General features: G+C 42.3%; 1 protein-coding gene across 1 annotated transcript in view; it reads left to right on the top strand.

Moving 5' to 3' along the window:
- The first annotated feature begins 13024 nt into the window (after positions 1-13024).
- The window catches only part of ODAD4 (outer dynein arm docking complex subunit 4), a 50014-nt gene continuing 42748 nt past the window's right edge, over positions 13025-20290 (top strand). Inside the window, exons 1-7 of the mRNA XM_036757240.1 lie at positions 13025-13138; positions 15528-15659; positions 15870-16020; positions 16805-16866; positions 17215-17377; positions 18505-18729; positions 18999-19206. Coding sequence (XP_036613135.1) covers positions 13025-13138; positions 15528-15659; positions 15870-16020; positions 16805-16866; positions 17215-17377; positions 18505-18729; positions 18999-19206 — 1055 coding nt within the window. The remainder of the gene's footprint in view (positions 13139-15527; positions 15660-15869; positions 16021-16804; positions 16867-17214; positions 17378-18504; positions 18730-18998; positions 19207-20290) is intronic.

Below are 20290 nucleotides of genomic sequence, written 5' to 3'. Positions count from 1 at the left end.
GTGATTGCCTGTTGACATTTTGGTTACAGTGATGTGATTTGAAGGGGTTCAGGGACCCCTCAAGGACTGAAGCACAAGAGAGGTGGTCTGGAATGAATTCATGGACTCAAGCATCTTTAGGTCAAGTTGGAAAGGTTTATTGTAATGCCAATGGAGCAGGCAGAGCTCCTTAAGGAACTTGCAACCTAACAGGAACAATGCTAAAGCTTATATAGGAAAAGAGTGGATAATCTGGCAGATATGCTAATTAGATACATACAACCTTAGTCACAGGAGTTATTCACTCCTGAAAACCTGGGAAAGGTTTCTAAGGGGTGTATTTTTTGGTCTGTTACATTTTGTAGCAAGATAGCTTTGAGAGTTGATGTCTATAGCTTGACCTCTGGATTGTAAATGATAACTGTGGGAATCAATACATGATAATTCTGTAGTTACAAGATGGTCCTATTTTTACAAGGGAATTTCTTCAGGGGTCAGCTTGTTCTTGGTTTGGTTTGTTTTTTTTTTTTTGGTTCCTTTTAAATTAATTCATTTAATTTTACTTGACAACATTCAGTTTCACAGCTTTTGAGTTCCAAATTTTCTCCCCTTCCCTCTCCTCCCCCCCTCCTCCCCAAGACGGCATGCAATCTGATATAGGTTCTACATATACCTTCACATCAAACATATTTTCACATTAGTCATGTTGCAAAGAAGAATTATAACCAATGGAATGAACCACGTGAAAGAAGAAACAAAACAAAAAAGAGAGAGCAAATAGTTTGTCTCAATATGCATTCAGACTCCGTAATTCTTTCTCTGGATGTGGATAGCATTTTCTATCATGAGTCTTTTGGAGTTGTTTTAGAACCTTACATTGCTGAGAAGAGCCAAGTCTATCAAAGTTAGTCATTGCAGAATGTGTTGGTAATTGTGTACAATGTTCTCCTGGTTCTGCTCCCCTCACTCAGCATCAGTTCATATGAGTCTTTCTAGATTTTTTTGAAGTTTGTCTGCTCATCATTTCTTAATAGCACAATAGTATTTCATTACATTCATATAGTGTTCAGCCATTCCCCAATTGATGGGCAACCCCTCGGCTTCCAATTCTTTGCCACCACAAAAAGAGTTGCTATAAATATTTTTGTACATGTGGGCTCTTTTCTCATTTTAATGATCTCTTTGGGACACAGCCCTAGAAGTGGTATTGCTGGGTCAAAGGGTATGCACATTTTTATAGCCCTTTGGGCATAGTTCCAAATAGCTCTCCAGAATGGCTGGATCAGTTCACAACTCCACCAGCAATGCATTAGTGTTTCAATTTTCCCACATCTTCTCCAGCACTTACAATTTTCCTGTTTTGTTACATTAGCCAATCTGATAGGTGTGATGTGGTACCTAAGAGTTGTTTTGATTTGCATTTCTCTAATCAATAATGATTTGACCATTTTTTCATATAACAATAGATATCTTTCATTTCTTCCTCTGAAAACTGCCTGTTCAAATCCTTTGACCATTTGTCAATTGGGGAGTGACTTGTATTCTTATAAATTTGACTCAGTTCTTTATATATTTTAGAAATGAGGCCTTTATCAGAGACATTGGTTATAAAAATTTTCCCAATTTTCTGCTTCCCTCCTAATCTCGTTTGCATTGACTTTGTACAAAAACTTTTCAATTTAATGTAATCAAAATTATCCATTTTGCATTTTGTAATGCTCTCTACAGCTTGTTCTTATAATGGAGAAAGATAGTTTGTCTTACTGGGGCCCACTCAGGAGTTCTTGTTGGCAGTGTTCTTGGGCTGGAGAGAAAACTGTCAGGGATAGTGTTTTGAGGCTAAGGAGAAAAATGATCTTGGAATTGGGGTCCAAGTACAAGCACCCAAGCACCCCATCAGTGGCAGCGGAATATGATGAGAGAAAGGGACTTGGGCTGTTCAGAGGATTCAGATGCAGGGCTCAGTACCAGCATGGGTTTTTTTTTTCCCCACCCACATCAGATCTTTGGTTTGGGGAGTTTCATTCCTCCACTCATATCTCAGACTCTTCTCTCTTTGGGTTGAGTTCCTCATTACAAGAGAAAGTAGGTTGTCTGTGGTAAAGGGAATGAAGGTAAGGCCTTGTTTGGTTAAGGGGTATCCCAGCTGATGCAGATTTGAGAATCCAATTTGGATAAATGGGCTGGATGTTTGGATAAAGGTTATCCTATCTAGGCCAGGACTGGGTTTAGTTGTCCTAGCTGGAAGACTCAGCCAAAGAGGGCTTTGGGAAGAGCCCTGTTATAGGTTATCTGTTCTTTGGGGTGGTTGAAGGGGGCTAGGTTTTTGGCCTCATTTCCAGGGTGCTGGCCAAGGTGATGCAGTCAAAGAGGACACATCAAAAGTAAGAGCCCTTATTTTCCTGGATAGCCAGCTGCCTGGAATAAACAAAGAAGATATATAAACATATGCTTATGAATTGGAAATATAAAGTTTAGGATTATTTTTGTTGTTACTATATCAGTTTTTGTTATTGTCCGTGTGTGTTCCTCATGGGTACTAACGTGTCCAAAAATGGCTTCGTTCCCCCTACAGGGACTGCCGTGGGCCAAATTTTATAGCTATACGGTTCTGAAACCTACAGGTATGTATGTAATTGACAAAGATGTGCATTTTAACTTGATTTGTAGATCTAAAGCCTAGGCTAGCAAGGAATTTTCAGTGCCACTAAGTTGTTAGTCTGTGTTTCTTGTATTGGTGCTTATATGTCTCTCTGTGTCTTGTTAGCTAATTTATGTTTTTAGAAAGATTTTGTTCTCTTCCTTTTTATTTCTGAAACTGTGGTCAAATTCCTTCCACCATTCTTCCCCCCCCCCCCCCCCCCCCCCCCCCCCCCCCCCCGCCACCCCTGAATGATTGCTTTATTGTTTTATAGCCAGAGAAGAAGGTCATTTCAACTGATCATGGAGAGACAGGTTTGGGGGCTGTGTCACTGAAAGTGTTAAGGCTTGCTCTTCAGAACTGGAATGGAAATTAACCCTTTCCTGGCTCATGAAAAAGGGGAAAGTCTTTTGTGAACCGGGACACAACCGAAAGGTAATTTGAGTTTGACTGGAATATCTAGTGTGGTATTTAGGAATCATACAAGTTAAAATTAAGCACTGATCGATGTAAATGTAACTTTTTGAATTGATGTGTATATTGTGAAATTAGAAATCTGGTGATAAATTATATGAGACTCCTATTCATTTTATCATAGATTTCTGTATTTGAATCTCAAGAAATGTCTTGTTCCTCATCCATACGAGAGGAGCTTATTTCTGAAAGTAGCTTTTAAATGCTTTGTTGCTACTTTTGTGAATAATATTCCAGAACTTGACTATTACTTGAATAGACCAAGTTTTGTAAGGGCTTAAAAGCATCTTAAAGGATTTTTATTTTTTAGCAAATAACAGAAATGTTAATAATTCAACAGTTTAAATGTTACAGGCATATTACTAGCCAACATTTGCATCTTAAGAATTAAGTTCTTTGGGGCAGGTAGGTGGCACAGTGAGTACAGCACTGGCCCTGGAGTCAGGAGGACCTGAGCTCAAATCCTGCCTCAGACACTTGACATGCCTTATTAGCTGTGTGACCTTCGGCAAGTCACTTAACCTCACTTAACCCCAATTGCCTTGCCTTCTCGCCTCCCAAAAAAAAAAAAAAGAAATTCTTTAGTAGGTCATTAGTTTTGTTTAATACCACTGTACACTAAAAATTTTAAGGAGAATTTAAGGAATGAACAAGTAATGGATGGTATAAGGGAAGAATTTGAAGGTAATAAGGAAGGTGTGGGGATTTTATGAAAGACTGTTTAAGCATGTTGACAGAAAGAGCTGAGAAAGTTTTGGCTTTGTTTAAGAGGGAAGGTTGTATGAAATGTCATGGGTTTATTTTAGTGGGAACTATAGTAATAAAAATTGCTGCTTGATTTGGAAGTACTTAGGAAGAAATCATAGAGAGCTATGAATAAATTGATGTTATTGGTTCCTTCTGAGATTATGGAACCCAGATTTGAACTAAATTAAAATGTGCTCTTAAGTGTGATAATCAGGGCAAACTAAATCCTAATATCAGATTGCCAGTTTTACAATCTTTGGCAGTGGATTGGGTGGAAATAGTAGACTCCATAATATGAAATATTTCAAGTAAATAGCATTTGTATAATACTACAGTATTATTTAATATTATAGTATTAAAACCATTACCCAAGATTCTTTGTTTTTGGAACATAGATCCAGGTGTAATTCAATTCATTCTAGTCACATTTTAAATGAAATGTGTCTCTCCTAATTTAATGCTTAAGATAAGTCAGAACTGATTATGCCATTTGGCATTAAGACAAATTAGGAAAATGCATGGATCTGAAATTTGTTAATTGGGTGACCTTAAATAAATTACCTCACATTTATTACCTGCATTTACTTCACATGATTATAAAGTGCCCAACATAATGACTGGTGGCATAGGGCAAACACTATAAATATTAACTGTTGTAATTAGTTCCTTAATTAGGTATAATTGCTTCATACTTGATAACTTTATATGGGGTTTTAGTCAGTATACAGTGCCAACAGTGATGAGATCCCTGATTTTCTGTGTAAGGTTATTTGGAAATGCATTCAACTGGATTGGAGTGACCTGATCCATAATGGGTTTGTTTCAAGTTTCAAATACATAATATTGTTTATGGTTTGTTATGCTTCTAAATTTTTATATTGTGCAAATTGGTAAATTTTTTGTATCAGTTATGTCAAGTAACTTTTTATAACTCAGATGTTATTGGAGTATGAACTGAAAGAAACGAAAAGATGTTATTTTATCAGCCCTGCCAATCCTGTTTTATAGTGTTTTGTAACTGCCATTTAGGGAACTGAATATTTCCACCTTTGTCTGTAGTTAAGAGGAAGTTACATCTACACTTATTTGGCTATCACTTACTAAAGTGCAAGTGTTAACTAAGTTATTTGGGTTATTGTCATAATGTTGAAACCTAAAATTGGCAATTGATTACTGCATGTAGAGAGGAAGATGAGGAGAAAGCCTTATCTGGATTGGGTCTGCTTATTCAAAGCAGTTCACCTTGGGGTATGAGGGTATGTAGCAGAATTAGTCTATTCCCCCTTGCATGAGGAGGTGGGTGTCAAAGAGCACAGCTCACAAGAGCTCTAAGGGTAGATGGTGTGGACAGGCAGGAGCAGCAGGCTCAGCCCTTTCTCCGAGGTCCCTGTCAGTTCCCCTTATTTTGTAAACTTGCCAGGTTCCTGGAAACCATCTGTGCGGGCAAGGTCATCAGCCCTGGGAAATCAGCTAGTTTGGGTTAGTGAGTTCCTAAACAGTGAACTTGGCTTGCTGAAGATTTGCAACTTTAAGTACAATATAGAAATGATTTCTAATGATTGGTCTTCACTACCAGGACAAATTTATACTGGGGAAGAAAAGAAAAACAAGTGAAGAATGTTAATAGCACTCTAAAGTTACTCTTATCTATGTTTGAGTCCTGGTAAACTTTTATTGCTCACCACAGCTTCATGAGAGGACAAATAACTATATCCAACCCTAAGCTGTGATTGGTGAAACTTGCCATTTGAGGTAAAAGCTCTTGGGACTGTAACTGATTTTGTTTTGAGATCTGAATTCAGGTATAATTGTCTGATGGATTATTAAGTCAATAATCCATCATTCAAGAGAAATGCCACAAGCTACTCAGAGGGAATGTGAACCTCAACTATTACAGGTAGAGGTCTGTATCAGGGAGAAAGCCTAGAGGATGACCGACCTCAGCCTAGCCTAAGGTAGGATCTGTCTGGATCAGTTTCCCCATTGGGTTCCTTTTGAACAGGAATGTTTCCTACCTGGTTATTCCTGAGTTTGGCTATGAGGTAGAATTGTTACTGCATGGTTAGTTGTCAACTGTGACTCTTACCTGAAGTCAAACAGAGCTAAGGATGCTTTGTCCTGCTGAATGTGTTGAGTCACCAAGGATCAGTTTGATGCTGTTATAATCATGTCCATGATTTTTCCTTTCATAGAAAATTTCTATAATCTGAGCAAGTGCTCAGGAGAAGACATGGGCACAATGCAAATATGTGAGATCTTGCTGTTTTCAATCTGAATATATAGTCATTCCATATCCCAAACAACTAGGTAAGTTAGTATTTGGACTTGTCATCTGCCTGCCTGTATAATCATGTGTAAGATTAAATCCCTGAAATAACTCATCCTTTCTGAATAATATGGGAATAATTAGGCAAACAGTTTCTAAAAAGTATGTGAAACAAAGATGCAAACACAGTGTTATATCATTATTCCATGAACTAAGGCTGGGATATATCTACTATAATAAAATGCAAGTGTGTAAGATCTGAACTATTCAGCCTAGAATTATAATCCTTTCTATATCCTAAACAACTTCAGAAATAACTATTTGGCCTACTCATCTGCCTGTTACTAGTAGTCCTCTGCCTCTTACTAGATATATTTGCCTGTATGGAATAAGGTCCTTAAATGTTTCAAAACAATGTAAGAATAATTGGGTATTGATACAACTGTTTGTGAGACCCTAGCTGTTATTCTATTAATTATTGGAACTAAATTAGAAACATCTTCAGTTTGGTTTAGAGAAGAGAATTTTAGTGCAATCAGCTTTCTTAGAGGTATGTAACTTATGCAATATTTTGTGATACATCAATGGAAAAGTCAATTTTATTCAAGTTTATTACTAATGTGGAAATAACATTTGTTTATACTGTGTATCCTGTGGTACAAACATGTTTTCTTATAAACAACTTACTTCATATACGCTGTTTTGAACTTGGTTATTTGAGTGTCATCAAAAGTCTTTTGCTATAATTGAAGTTAACTTTTATGTGACTTCATTTGTGTATTATCACTGGGTCATCTTCTTGTAAAATATGTTCTGTACCCTATGTTTTTGTGTGAGGGTTGAAATCCTGGTCTGTATCTGCTCCTCCTAAAGAGGGAATATTAGATAATTGAATTGAATCAGAATTAATTTGAACTAAATGATATTTAAATTTGAAATTCTAAGATAATTAACAGTTCATTGGTAAATGTTGTGAAGTTAAAAAAAGATCTGAGTAAAAATTTTGAGGAACCAACAAGCTAACATGAATACACACACACACGTTTATGTCAGGTACAGAGTTTAGAGTAAGATACAACTGGCATAGGGTATTTCTGACCTAAATTCCCTAAAGTTTCAGGTAAACTCGGGGTTCCTACTTTGGTGTTTCCCTTTTCAGCTCTGTTATTGATTAGATTGGAACTGAGAGATTTGAGTTGGTTTTCACAAAAGAATTAGCTATTGAAGGAGTAAATGTTGAGAGACTCTGCCAACTTATCAAGATCTGTTCTCTTGGAGGTTCTAGCAGGAACAAATGAGGCGCCTCTACAAGTAACCTGGAGATAGAACAGAAAAATCCAATGGAGCAGTGCCTTTAAGGACATGGTATTTTCCAGACTACCTCAAGGAAAGATGTGCCAGCGACCTGTCAACTGTATGGGACATCTGAGATCCAGGAGGAGTTGTGTTGATTGAATGGCTATTGGGCAAGAGAAATGAGTTGCAGGGAGACTTAATATCTGTTGTTATTGCTGTCCATTATTGTACTCCTTTGGCATTTGTTTTCTGTATCTGCATGCTACATTCTCTTGATTATCTTAATGTTGTTTGATTTTCCCCTTCTAATTAGTCCCTAATTTTCGTCATTCTTATTATGGCTTGTGCTGTGCTTGGTTAATGGTTCTGGTCCCACTCTGTCCTTGGGGCTTTCCCAGGTAGTATCCACAGTACTGTTTTATCCAGTGTGCTCTCTGTGGTAATCAGCATACCCAGGGGTCACCTTTGACCAACAGTGTGGGGATATTAAGGGCTGTTAAGGGGGGCCTGAACTTGTCTTTTTGAGTTGCCATATTTTCCAAAAACACTGGACCCAGAGTATGCAGGAGGCCCTGAATGTGTCAAGGATAAAGCTCCCTCTGAGTTGACATAATTTGTTGTTGCATCCCAAGCTGGGCTCCCTGTGTATCCTTGGGAGGCAAAACAGGTACCAGCCAGTCTATGCCAGGCTGGAATAATGTTTGTGCAGCTGGGGTCCTTTGCAGATAAGCAGACCCTCCTATCTACATAGTCTAGCCGTTCCCAAGGGAAAAGAACGAGGTTTTTGCCATCACATTGTTTCTCCCCATGGGGAGGTCTTCTCGTCTTTTTTCCTCGCCTTTGTAGCACTGTTGCTCCTTCCATGTCAAGCCCCTTCCTGGTATCCCCTCCTCCCTTTGTCCCTTTGGGTTCCACATGCACATTCATTTCTCTTGTGATCAACCTAGTTTTCACATACATCTCGTGACACTGTGATCACCTATTGAAAATACTTATAGATGTATATGTTGTCTCCCCCAATATAATGTAGGCACTGAATGTTTCGTTTTCCTTTGTATCCCCGGGTCTTGGAACATGGCAGGTACTTAATAAATGCTTGTTACGGCACAATGGATAGAGTATGGGGGCCTGGAATCAAATCTGACCTCTAGACACTTACTAGCTGTGTGGCCTTGGGCAAGTCACTTAACCCTGTTTGCCTCAGTTTCCTCACTTGTCAAATGAGCTGGAAAAGAAAATGGTGAACCACTCCAGTATCTTTTGCCAAGAAAGTCCCAAATGGGGTTACCAAAAGTGGACACGACTGAAAAGGACTCAACAAGTGCTTGTTGATTGAGCAAATGTGCACTGATCTCTGCTTTTGAATATCTTGCTCCCACGTCTCTCACTGTTCAAGCCCCACCCTAGACCATCTCCCATCATTTGCCTTCTTCGCTCCTACTCTACTGCTACTGAGGGAAAGCAGGCAACTATGCTGAAGGGGTCTGCTACAAATTCATGTTATCTAATCTTACCTGAGCTCTTACTGATGCACAGAAATCCTTTTAATTCTCCTTGACTGTCTATGACATTCCCTAAGGTGGCTGGTCCAAGCCTTCTGCTCTTTCTTCTTGTCCCTTCCCCTCCCCTTGGCAGATAACTTCACCTTCCACTTTACTAAGAAAACTGAAGCCATCCATTATGAGCTTCCTTGACCTCTACTTTGAGCCTCTCCTACTATGAACCTGTATCTAAAGGAGAGGTGACTCTTCATCTTGTCAAGACCAACACTCAATTGGTGCCCCTGAACCAATCTACTCCTATAAGTTAGACCCTTCATTTGATAGATGAAGAAACTGAGGGCCAAGGAGGTCAAATTTCTCACAAAGGTCACCCAGGTACACCAGAGCCAGTGCTCAGAAATCTGTTTCATAACAATTACTTCTTCTCTGGTCTTCAATTTCTCCCTGACTCTTTTCCTGTTGCCTACAAACTATGACCTGTTCTCTTCTGTCCATAAAAACATCTTCACTCCATCTTGCCATCCCTCAAACTATTCTATTATGTTTCTCCTTCTTTTCATTGTCAAGCTCCTAGAAAGAGCCAAATTCTTGCCACGTTCAGCATCTCCACTTTTCTACCCTTACAATCAAGCTAATGACTCCAGCACCCTATGAAAACTACCTTCACCAAGATCATCAACATCTCCTAATTGCTAACTCCAAAGGGATCTTTTTAGGCCTCATCCTCCTGGACCTCTTTGCAGCTTGGTTAATGGTTCTGGTCCCACTCTGTACGTGGGGCTGTCCCAGGTAGTATCCATAGTACTATTTTACCCAGTGTGCTCTCTGGGTAATCAGCATACCCAGAGGTCACCTTTGACCACCAGCATGGGGATATTAAAGGCTGTTAACCCTTCTCCTGGATACCTACATTTGGCTTCTATGATACTTTCTCCTGGTCCTCCGCTTACCTGTATAATGGCTCCTTTTTCATTTCCTTTGCTGGTTCTCTTAACCCCTAAGCATTGGCCTGTCTCCAGGCTCAGCTTGGGACTGCTCTTTCCCCTTTGGTGACCTCATTGGGTCCTATGCGCTCAATTGTTGTCTTTAAACAGATGGCTCCCAAATCTATATCCAGTCCTAATCTCTATCAAAAATTCTGGCATAAGGGGTAGCTAGGTGGCACAGTGAGTAGAACACTGGCCCTGGAGTCAGGAGGACCTGAGTTCAAATCTTGCCTCAGATACCTGACACACTTACTAGCTGTGTGACCTTGGGCAAGTCACTTAACCCCAAATTGCCCTGCTTTCCCCCCTCCAAAAAAAAAATCTGGCATAATCAACTGCCCTATTAGACATCTCTACAAGGATAAAGATGTCCCACTGGCATCTCAAATTAACCATTTCAAACAGAATTAATCATCTTACTCCCTGAACTGATCACATTCCCAAAATTTCCCCTTTCTTTTGAGTATGCCACCATTGCCCTAATCACACAGTTGGGTAACTTCAACAGTCATTTTTGGATTATCCTTCTCCCTCACCTCCATATTCACTAAGACTCCCTCATGACCAAATTAAAAATTTTCAGTAGTTCAGGAACTATATGAACAAAATATATTTTTTTAAAAAAACCTTTTTAATACAAATAAAATCAGATTTAAATAACTGGAGAAATATTAATTGTTCATGGGTAGGTAGGGCCAATATAATAAAAACAACAATTTTACCTAAACTAATTTATATATATATTCAATGCCATCCCAATTAAATTGCCAAAAAATATTTAACTGAATTAGGGAAAACAATAACAAAATTCATTTGGAAGAACAAAAAGTCAAGAATATCAAAGGAACTAATGAGAAAAAAAATGTAAAGGAAGCAAAGTTAGCAGTACCAGATCTTAAACTATACCATGTGGCAGTAATTATCAGAACTATCCAGTACTGGCTAAGAAACAGAAAAGTAGATCAGTGGAACAGAGTAGACATACAATTTACAGCAGCAAACAAATATGCTAACCTTGCATTTGACAAGTGTAAAGACTTAAGTTTTGGGGATAAGAATTCATTATTTGGTAAAAAATTGTTGAGAAAACTGGCAGAAATTGGGCATAGACCAATATCTTACACTGATGAGGGCACAGTCTCTGGGAACCCCTTGAACCCTCCTTGAATCTTCCCACTCAACCTGGCCTTGGCCTGAGGCTATAACCACGAAGCCCAAATGCCTACCTTGCCCAGTCCTCTATTGTCCAGCTGTTTCCCACCCTTAATCCTGTTTCCCATCCTTAATCCTGATCAAAATATCTATACCCTAGTTCTGTTACCCTAGCCCTTTATGGTCTGTCATTCCATATAGCCTTCAGCTATTTCCCCCACCCTGGAGTCTGACCTCATCCCAGTCCCTTCAAGCTCCTCCTTAGACTCCTCCTTAAGTCCCTCCCTAGACCCCTCCTCTGGTCACCCCAGACCACCCCACAATCCCTCCCACAACCTTTGTGTATATAATCTCCATCTTGCCTCCATGAAGGTGGTCAGATCCAATCTAGCTGAGACTGATCTGGCCCTCTTTCCTTACAGGCGCCGCAAGGGGTGGGATCTCTTGGGGCAGGCTTATTTGGCTAACTCTTAATAAACTTTGTCTTTTCCCTTGGCTGAGAAAGCTTGAGTCGAATTCTTTGGGCAGGACCCGGTGTGTCGGTACTTTGGGGTGTCGAGCACCTCAAGAAAATCTTCAGGACTGGGACATATTACTTGTCAGACTTATGGATAGGCGAACACTTACAAATAAACAAAGAGATAGAGAGCGGTGTGAGCTATAAAATTGATAATTTAGAATTTTTTTTTTTTAATCGTGCTAATAAAACAAATATAGCCAAGATCAGAAGGAAAGCAGAAAATTTGGGGGGGGGGAAGGTTTATAGATAGATTCTCAGATAGATGAGGTAACTGAGTGATACAGACATTAAACTTATCAGGGGCCACACATCTAGTAAGTACCTGAAGCAGAATTCAAACTCTGGTCAGATTCCAGGTCTCAGGCTCCACTTAGCCACCAGACTAGCTGTTCCATCCTGGGCAAGACACTTAACCTCTAGCTGTCTCAGCTTCCTCCAGGGTTGCTGTGAGGATAAAATAAGACAATATCTATAAAGAGCTTTGTAAACTTTACAGAACTACATATGCCAGCTATCATCAATGCTATTCTATAGTCATGCCAAACTGAGAGGCAATACGCTGGACGTTAAGTCAGGAGGACCTGGGTTGAACTCCTTGGACAATCTGACCCCAGGCAAATCACTTAATCTCTCCGGGCCTCTTTCCTCATTTGTTTAAAAAAAAAAATGTGAGAGTTGGGAGACGATGGCATCTAAGATCCCTTCCATCTTTAAATCTATGATCCTGATACTCCCTACCAACTGCATCTTCTGAACATGACATTCCAGCCTGGGGTTTCTTTAATTTGCCCGAGCACGTTGACCATAGGCTGGAATGAATGCACCCCTTCCTAGAAGGTTTATCTTTCTTCAAGGTTTAGATCAGGAGCCGCCTCCTCCCGGAAACACTCCCTAATCCGCTGTGAGCTCCTTAAGGAAAAGTTTTTTTTTCCCTGTATGTATCCTCAGTGGTCGGCAAAGTGCTTTGCAAATTAAATGCTTCATTCATTCATTCATTCATTTATATCTACGTACACATGGTAAACCTTTTCCTCACCCCCAGGAGAATGGAGCACAGGGGGCTTTTTCTTCTTGGGTTTCAATCTCCATATTGTACAACAGTGAGGAAGATGAATACATCCCAAACTAGTAGAACCGAAGGGCAAAAGCCTCCCTGCGTTTACACCTCTCAGCGAACACGCCCGGGAGCGCAGTAGGGGAGCACGTGGGCGGCACGCACGTCCAGCACGTCTCTTTACGGGAGCCCAGCTCCAGCAAGCGTGCGGTCCAGCTCCAGCTCCCCGCATGCGCACCACCCCGGAGACCGACCGAGGGAGGGAGGGAAGGACGGAATCGGAAGTGACGTCATGCCTCTCGGTTGCTAGGAGACGCATGTTACACAAGCTGGCTGGTTCCCTAAAGATTCCTGACCTCTCCATTCTTCCTTTCCCACAGGGTGCTTGATCCTGAAAGCGGGCTGTCATGTCGGACTTTGAGCTTGAGGACCTTCGGAGCACCTTCCCCTCCTACATGGCGGAGGGAGACCGGCTGTACTTATGCGGGGAATACCAGAAGGCGGCTCTGAGCTTCACCAAAGTGAGTCCCCGCTCCAGGCGTATCGATCGATCGCTGATCAATCTTTGTCGACCACACGGGTTTTTAGTCGATTACCGATATGCCCAGCTCCGGATGGACCATCTCTGATAACCCCCCGATCCATGATGGTAGAGATACCTCTTTCCCCGGATTGATCATTCATCACCCCCTCAGTCCAAACCCATTACAACCCTAGATTAACTCACCGCAGTTATTTCCCATTAACCCTCTACTTGAGAGGTTGCTGTGAAATTCATCAATTCCCAATAATCTCTGTCCATGAGGCAGAATACTTACTTAATACTTAAATATTTGCTCTGAATACTTACAGCGTCAATGCCACCTCCTCCCCGAAGCTTTCCCAGATGGTTATGCACCTATTTACTTATGAGTCTATTCACTGTTTCACCTTTTAGAATGTGAATTCCTTGAGAGTTTGTTTGGTCTTTGTATCCCAGACTCATTACTTTAAACGTCGTTCTTCAGCTTGTTCAGACGTCCAGCTCCGCTGAGGCCACTTAGCCAACTTTTCAAGACCCAAATTTAGGGTTTTCTTGACAAAGAGACTGGAGTGGTTTTTCATTTCCTTTTCCAGCTCATTTTACAGATGAGGAAACTGAGGCAAACAGGGTCAAGTGATTTGCCCAGGGCTGCACATCTAGTAAGGGTCTGAGGCCACATTTGAACTCAGGTCTTCCTGACTCCAGTCCACTTCACCACCTAGCTGCCCACTTTAGACTTACTATGTACTAAATACTTGTAAGTAGTTTGTGTTGAATTGTAGAGTGAGGGGCCTGAAGTCAAGAGGACTCATCTTCCTGAGTTCAGAAATGGCCTCAGACACTTACTGGCTGTGTGATCTTGGCAGGTCACTTGACCCTGTTTGCCTCAGTTTCCTCATCTGTAAGGTGAGCTGGAGAAGGAAATGACAAACTGCTCCAGTATCTTTGCCAAGAAAAATCCCAAATGGGGTCACGATGAGTTAGACACAACTGAAACAACTGAACAACAACAACAAAACACCTGTAACCTCTTCCCTAAGTTAATCATCAATCCCTCTTCACTATCCACTAGATTCCTCAGAGCCTCCTCCTTCCCACTGCCATTCAAAAGTAGCCTTAGCATAAATTGCTCCTTCCCTTCATGGACTGGTTCTCCAGTGGACACAGGAAGCGCGGGATTAGATGTGTTTTTAAGATATCACTTTGTTTACAAAGAATACATTCTTAGGGACAGCCAGGGGGCACAGTGGAAAGACCACCCAGCCTTGAGTCAGACCTGCATTCAAATCCTGCCTCATACACACACTATCTTGGGACCCTGGGAAAGTCTCAACCCTTTTTACTTCAGTTTCCTCATTTGTAAAATGAGCTGGAAAAGAAAATGGCGAACCAAGTCGGGCACGACCAAACAACAACAAATACATTCTTAATCCTTCCAGTTCACCAAATAGCTACCCTAAATCAAATAATCATTGACACCCAAATGTACCTCCCAGGCACACACCATACTTGTAGCCAGGGAGAAACTAGTTTGGGAATACTCAAAGGGGAGGTAGCCTGGGGTGTAGAACAGCATCTTTCTCAGAAATACAGTTGTCTTTTCTAGTTCTTAGAAATGTTTTAAGGAGAGATGTCAAAGGCCAACAAAAAACGTGCTATAGTTTTTGGTCATGGTATCACTAAGGAAGAAAAGAGACTGGTAGAGAGGCAGAGGAAGTGGTAAAGAGGAGTGTGTGTGTATGTGACGTTTTTTATAACTACTTTGCACCTGCAAAAATGACTTCAATCTCTAAGGCCTTCTTCTAGTAGACCACTAAAATGTATGGTGAATTCTCAAATGTCTTATCTAAATGGAGATGATGTGGCTAATCCAGGTAGCGTTTTGCCTGAAATTCCATTTTGGAATTTATTCTGTCATTTTTAAAAATAGCCAGTTAACTTCTTGGTTCTGACTGACCTAGGAAAAAATGAGTTTGTTTTCTAAGCATGTACACCAGCTAGAAAGTAGAGAGAGATGGGTGCTGGAGCACATCGGAGATGCAGGAGTGACAGAACCTCATAGGAAAGTATTATATTAATGAAGCTTACATCAGTATGTAGATCCAACTACTGGTCCATACCTCCAAATTCGGTGAAATAATCCATGCAGAGATAATCAAGAATTTCCTGTTCAAAGATCAATCCTGGGTGTGTGGCTGATAAGACCCAAGGGCCCCTCTGCATCTCCAGTGAAGTTCCTTACTACTTTTCAGTGCTATTAGGGTTAGGACATCCCTGCTTCAACTCAGTCTGACTAATAGTCATTTTGCAGGGAGAGCCTTGTCCTGTCCTACCAGCATAGCCATCATACTCTGGATGATCCCACCTGACCGTGCTGCTTTTTCTAGGCCCTTCACCTTAAGGTGGGTGACCGGAACTGCCTGGTTGCTCGGTCTAAGTGCTATCTGAAGTTGGGAGACCTGGAGAATTCCCTGAAGGATGTTGAGGAATCTCTTAAAAATGACCAGACTTTCTGCAAGGTAACCGTGTGGTGGGACTGATTTCTAGCCAGGAATTCACCCGTGTCATTGTTTATGCATGGCCTGGTGCCTGACCCCATTTCCTTCTCTTCTCAGATCACCTGTTCTATGCCTTCACCTCTACACCCAAACCATGACCCTCAACCCAGAACCCACCTATGCCTTGTCCTGTTACTCTTATCATCTTGGTTTGACCTCCTTTCATTCCAGGGAATTCTACAAAAGGCTGAAACCCTGTATACTATGGGAGACTTTGAATTTGCTTTGGTGTACTATCACAGAGGCTACAAGCTGCGGCCTGAGCGGGAATTCAAAGTCGGGATTCAGAAAGCTCAGGAAGCCATTAACAACTCGGTAGGAAGTAAGTGGCAGATCTCCAAGAGTCTCTTGGGAACTGGACAGGTCTCCATTCCCTCATGCCCCCATGAACCTGTGGTGCTGGAGAGGAGCCAAGCCCAAAGAGATGAATGACCCCGTCAAGACCACTGGCAGTTCTAAAACAGGCAACCCTAGATTTGGCAACTTCTGATTTGCCATGAGATTGAACCACTTACACACAGGGCTCCAGTCACTGAGCCTTCCCGCTGAGTAGAATAGTCTTTGATTTTTTTTCCTTCAAAGACAGCAGTGGTTGCAAAGGCTCCCCTGAACAGGTTTATATCTGGGAAGCTGCTATAGGGACGGAATGGAGTTAGAGCTGTCACAGACAAAGCTTTAGCCCCTAGAGATGGACCTTTTTAGTCTCTGGATGCTTGCCTCAGGAATTATGGTCCTGAGTTGCTGGTTCAGCTCTGTGGTCTGCTTATTACCCAGAGGCAGGAGGAGTGTGGGGAGTTTTTGTGTCTTCAGTTTCTGTAGGAGGCAGAGTATAGACATGGCACAGGGCTTGGACAACTGCTCTGTGCCATTGGCTCCCACCCCCTTGTTTGCAAATAAAGCTGCCATAGCCCTGGGCAAGAGTGGGCTGCCAGGCTTATGGAGGAACTGGAGTGAATCATACAGCCAATATGCCTGACTCCCAGGTCAGCCTAACCACAGCCTCCAGCCTTCCTGGGCCAAAGTCAACCCCTACTATGCTGTCAACAGTATGTCATAGGTCATGGTAAGGGCCTAGCTAACCTATGAGCTTGCTTCTGTCCTTTCAGGTCCTTCCTCGATTAAGTTGGAGAACAAAGGGGACATCTTCTTCTTAAGCAAGCAAGCAGAGGTAAGGGCCCAGGTATTGTTGCCACTGCCCTCAGTGGGAGGAATCCATGTGTGCTTGGGGATCTGTGTAGTCCTCATGATTGGAAGTGTTCAGTTCTCTCTCATCATGGGTGCATGCTTAGGTGCTTCCACAGTCCCAGGTGTTAGAGGGATCTTGGGAGCCTGGCCATTTCCCAGCCCTATTCTTGAATAAGCAGCAGTTATACTCTCTGCCATGGGCTATGGTTTTTAGGCCTACAGGGAGATCACAGAGGAGGAGGAGGAGAAGCCCAAATGTCATGGGAAGCCAAGGCCTGGGGGTTTTCTGCTTCCTGATGAGGCTCTGCTTTGTCTTACTCTGTACTCCCAGAGTATGAAAGCCCAACAGAAGACTCCCACGAGGCCACTCTGGAAGGACACCAAGGCTGAAATTAAACGGAAGAGTACACTGAAGAGCAAGAAGACTGTTCGACAGCTGCTAGGGGAGCTTTATGTGGACAAGGAGTATCTGGAAAAGCTCCTTAAGGATGAAGGTCTTGTTGATTACAGTTATGGAGATTCGGGATGTGGGGTAGATGTCCCTCATGAACGTGGGGCTAGCTCCTGAAGATAGAAAAGAACCTAGAACCAGAGTCAGAAGATTTGGGCCACTCCCATTGCTTTCTACAGCCTCAATTTCTCTGTCTGCACAGTGAGGAGAACAGTCTGGGCTAATGATGCTGGGAGGAGAAGAAAAATGAGATAGAAAATGAAAATGCCAAGGTAGAAATGCTCAGACATAAGCCCAGGGATGATTACTGTCATTAAATAATTTGGCTACTGAAATTTGGACAATCTGACTAAATGCCTTTTCTCTAGAATTGGCTTTCCAATGATATAGTAAGATTCCCCCAGGGTCACCTACCTCTCAGGGGCAACTGTTTTGACACAGATATGTCTTCTTGCTTACAGGGCTGGATGACTCCTGCCCTTCAGAATATATGCTCTACGAAGGGTGGGATGGCCAGACAGAGCTTGGAGCCTGATGCAGTCAGTCCCCCCAGAGCCTTACTCTTAGTTTTGACCTACAATTCTGGGGCAGTTTCCAGCACGCGCTGTTCGTTTGGAACTGAGGCCAAGCTGGGATCTCAAATCCAGTTGTCCCTGTTTTTCCCCCTCTCCCAACTTTACCTACGTGTACCCCAGAGCTCCAGGGACAGGGAAAGAAGCAGCTGTTCAAGCTACAACTTCTGAGGCCATAGATTTGGACTCTACTAATTCACAATAGGAGCCTGAGCAGTACTGAGAGCCAGGAAAGGAGGTTTCCTGGGCTTCTCTTTCAATTGATTAAATACCTTTTGTGTACAATGCAGCAGTATATTCCTTTTACTTCTCTCCATAGACTCAGGTATCAAAATAAGAGGTTTTTCCACTCTTGGTGGTAACTTGGAGGAAAGGTCTATAATCCTCTTTAAATGCTGGAGGTCCATTTTGGCCTAACTCTTAGCTGGAATGATTTTCCTCCATTCATATTTTCCACAAGTCTGGCACAGGGAGAGACTCAAAGTATGGGTCTCTGACCAAAGAGGTCTCTATTTATTAGCCCTGCCCCTGGACAATGTGACTCCCACTGACTCCTTTCTTCTTGGCTCTTTCCTTCCTCCTCTTCTCATTCCCAAAGACCTGATCAAAGGTACTATCAAGCGTGGAATGACTGTGGAAGATTTGATCATGACTGGCATCAATTACCTAGATACTCGAACTGACTTCTGGAGGCAGCAGAAGCCAATCTATGCTCGGGAGCGGGACCGAAAACTCATGCAAGAGAAGTGGGTCCGTGATCGGAAGCGCCGCCCCTCTGAGACTGCCCGCTATATTCTCAAGAGCCTGGAGGAAATTGACATGTGTAAGTGGCGCTGGTACACAGGTGTGGGATAGGATCAGATTCTCTCCTCCCTCCCCAGTTGTTTATGGCATAAGGGAGTTGGGGAACAGGGGCTGACAAAAGGCCTGGGGCCAGAGGCCCAGAGAGGTAATCCGTACAATTTAACCCATTTCTACTTGAGGAGGAATCAGTTAATCGTAGCATGAACCCCTAGACCTTCTGCCTTGGACCAACTGAATGACTGCATGGGGACATACCTGATGTCCTACCCTGGCCTCTTTCCTTCCCAGTACTTACCAGTGGCAGTGCTGAGGGGAGCTGCCAGAAAGCTGAGAAAGTGCTGAAGAAGGTGATGGAGTGGGACAAGGAAGAAGTTCCCAACAAAGATGAACTGCTTGGCAATTTATACAGCTGTATTGGGAATGCGCAGATTGAAATGGGGCGCATGGCAGCTGCATTGCAAAGCCATCGGAAGGACCTGGAGATTGCCCAGAAATAGTGAGTGTCCAGCAGAAAGGTGATCGTAGCAGGGATTTGATCTTGGGTACTGAACTATTCCTCTAAAAATGTAGCATGCACATCTTTGCCTACCAGGATAATTCTGTTTCTTAGCTATCTCCCGTGGCTTAGCCTTTGTTTTACCTATTAGGGGCAGATGGAATCACAGAATCTCAGAGTCGGAAGGAACCTCAGAGACCATCTAGTCCAAGTTGTGCCTGAAAAGTATCTCATCTACAACACACTTGACAAATGGTCATCCAGGTTTCACCCAGTGACCTCTAGTAGGGGAGAACCCACTTTCTCCAAGGCCAGGCCATGCCACTTTGAGGTAGCTCTAATTAGAATTTTTTTTTCTTCTATCAAATCTAGATGGCCTCTGTGATTTCTATCTCTTTTCCTTCTGATCCAATCCCTTGGGCTAAGCAGAACAAGCTGCTTCTCTCTGCTACGTGGCAGGCCTTTAGAACTTAAAAAAACAGCTGTCTTGTCTCCTTGAACCCCTCTAGGCTAAACATCCTAGTTCTTTTAATGAATCCTCAGCTGGCATGAACTTACAATCCTTCACCATTCTGACTGTCCTCCTTTGGCCATTTTTCATTTATCAGTGTTCTTTCTAAATCGTGGCTTCTAGAAGTGTAGTCTTCCATAGGAAGAACACAGCAAAACCGTCACCTCCCTAATCCTGGGCCTTGTGCTGCTTTCAGTAGAGCCGAAGATTACATGACCCCAAGTGTGAGACTCTACTTTTATCCTGATTAAATGTCATTTTATAGTAGGCTCAAGGTTCTCATAATTCACATGTTTTTGAATCCTGTCACCTTGTGAGTTAGCTGGCCCTCTTACCTGTATCGTTTGCATATTTGAGAGGCCAGTCATCTATGCCTTTATCCTAAGTCACTGACAGAAATGGTAAGCACAGGGCCAAGCACAGTTCCCTGGGGCATGCTGGCAGAGACTATCTTCTAGGTTAACATTAAACTATTAAAGATGACTCATTGGGTCTAGCCATTAGACCATCTAGCCCACATCTCTTCATTTGTTTTACAAGAATAGCATGAGACACTTTGTTAAACACCGCTAA

The sequence above is a fragment of the Trichosurus vulpecula genome, chromosome 4 (genome assembly GCF_011100635.1).
Source record: "Trichosurus vulpecula isolate mTriVul1 chromosome 4, mTriVul1.pri, whole genome shotgun sequence".
Taxonomy (NCBI): Eukaryota; Metazoa; Chordata; class Mammalia; order Diprotodontia; family Phalangeridae; genus Trichosurus; species Trichosurus vulpecula.
This window is presented reverse-complemented; position numbering and strand designations above follow the sequence as displayed.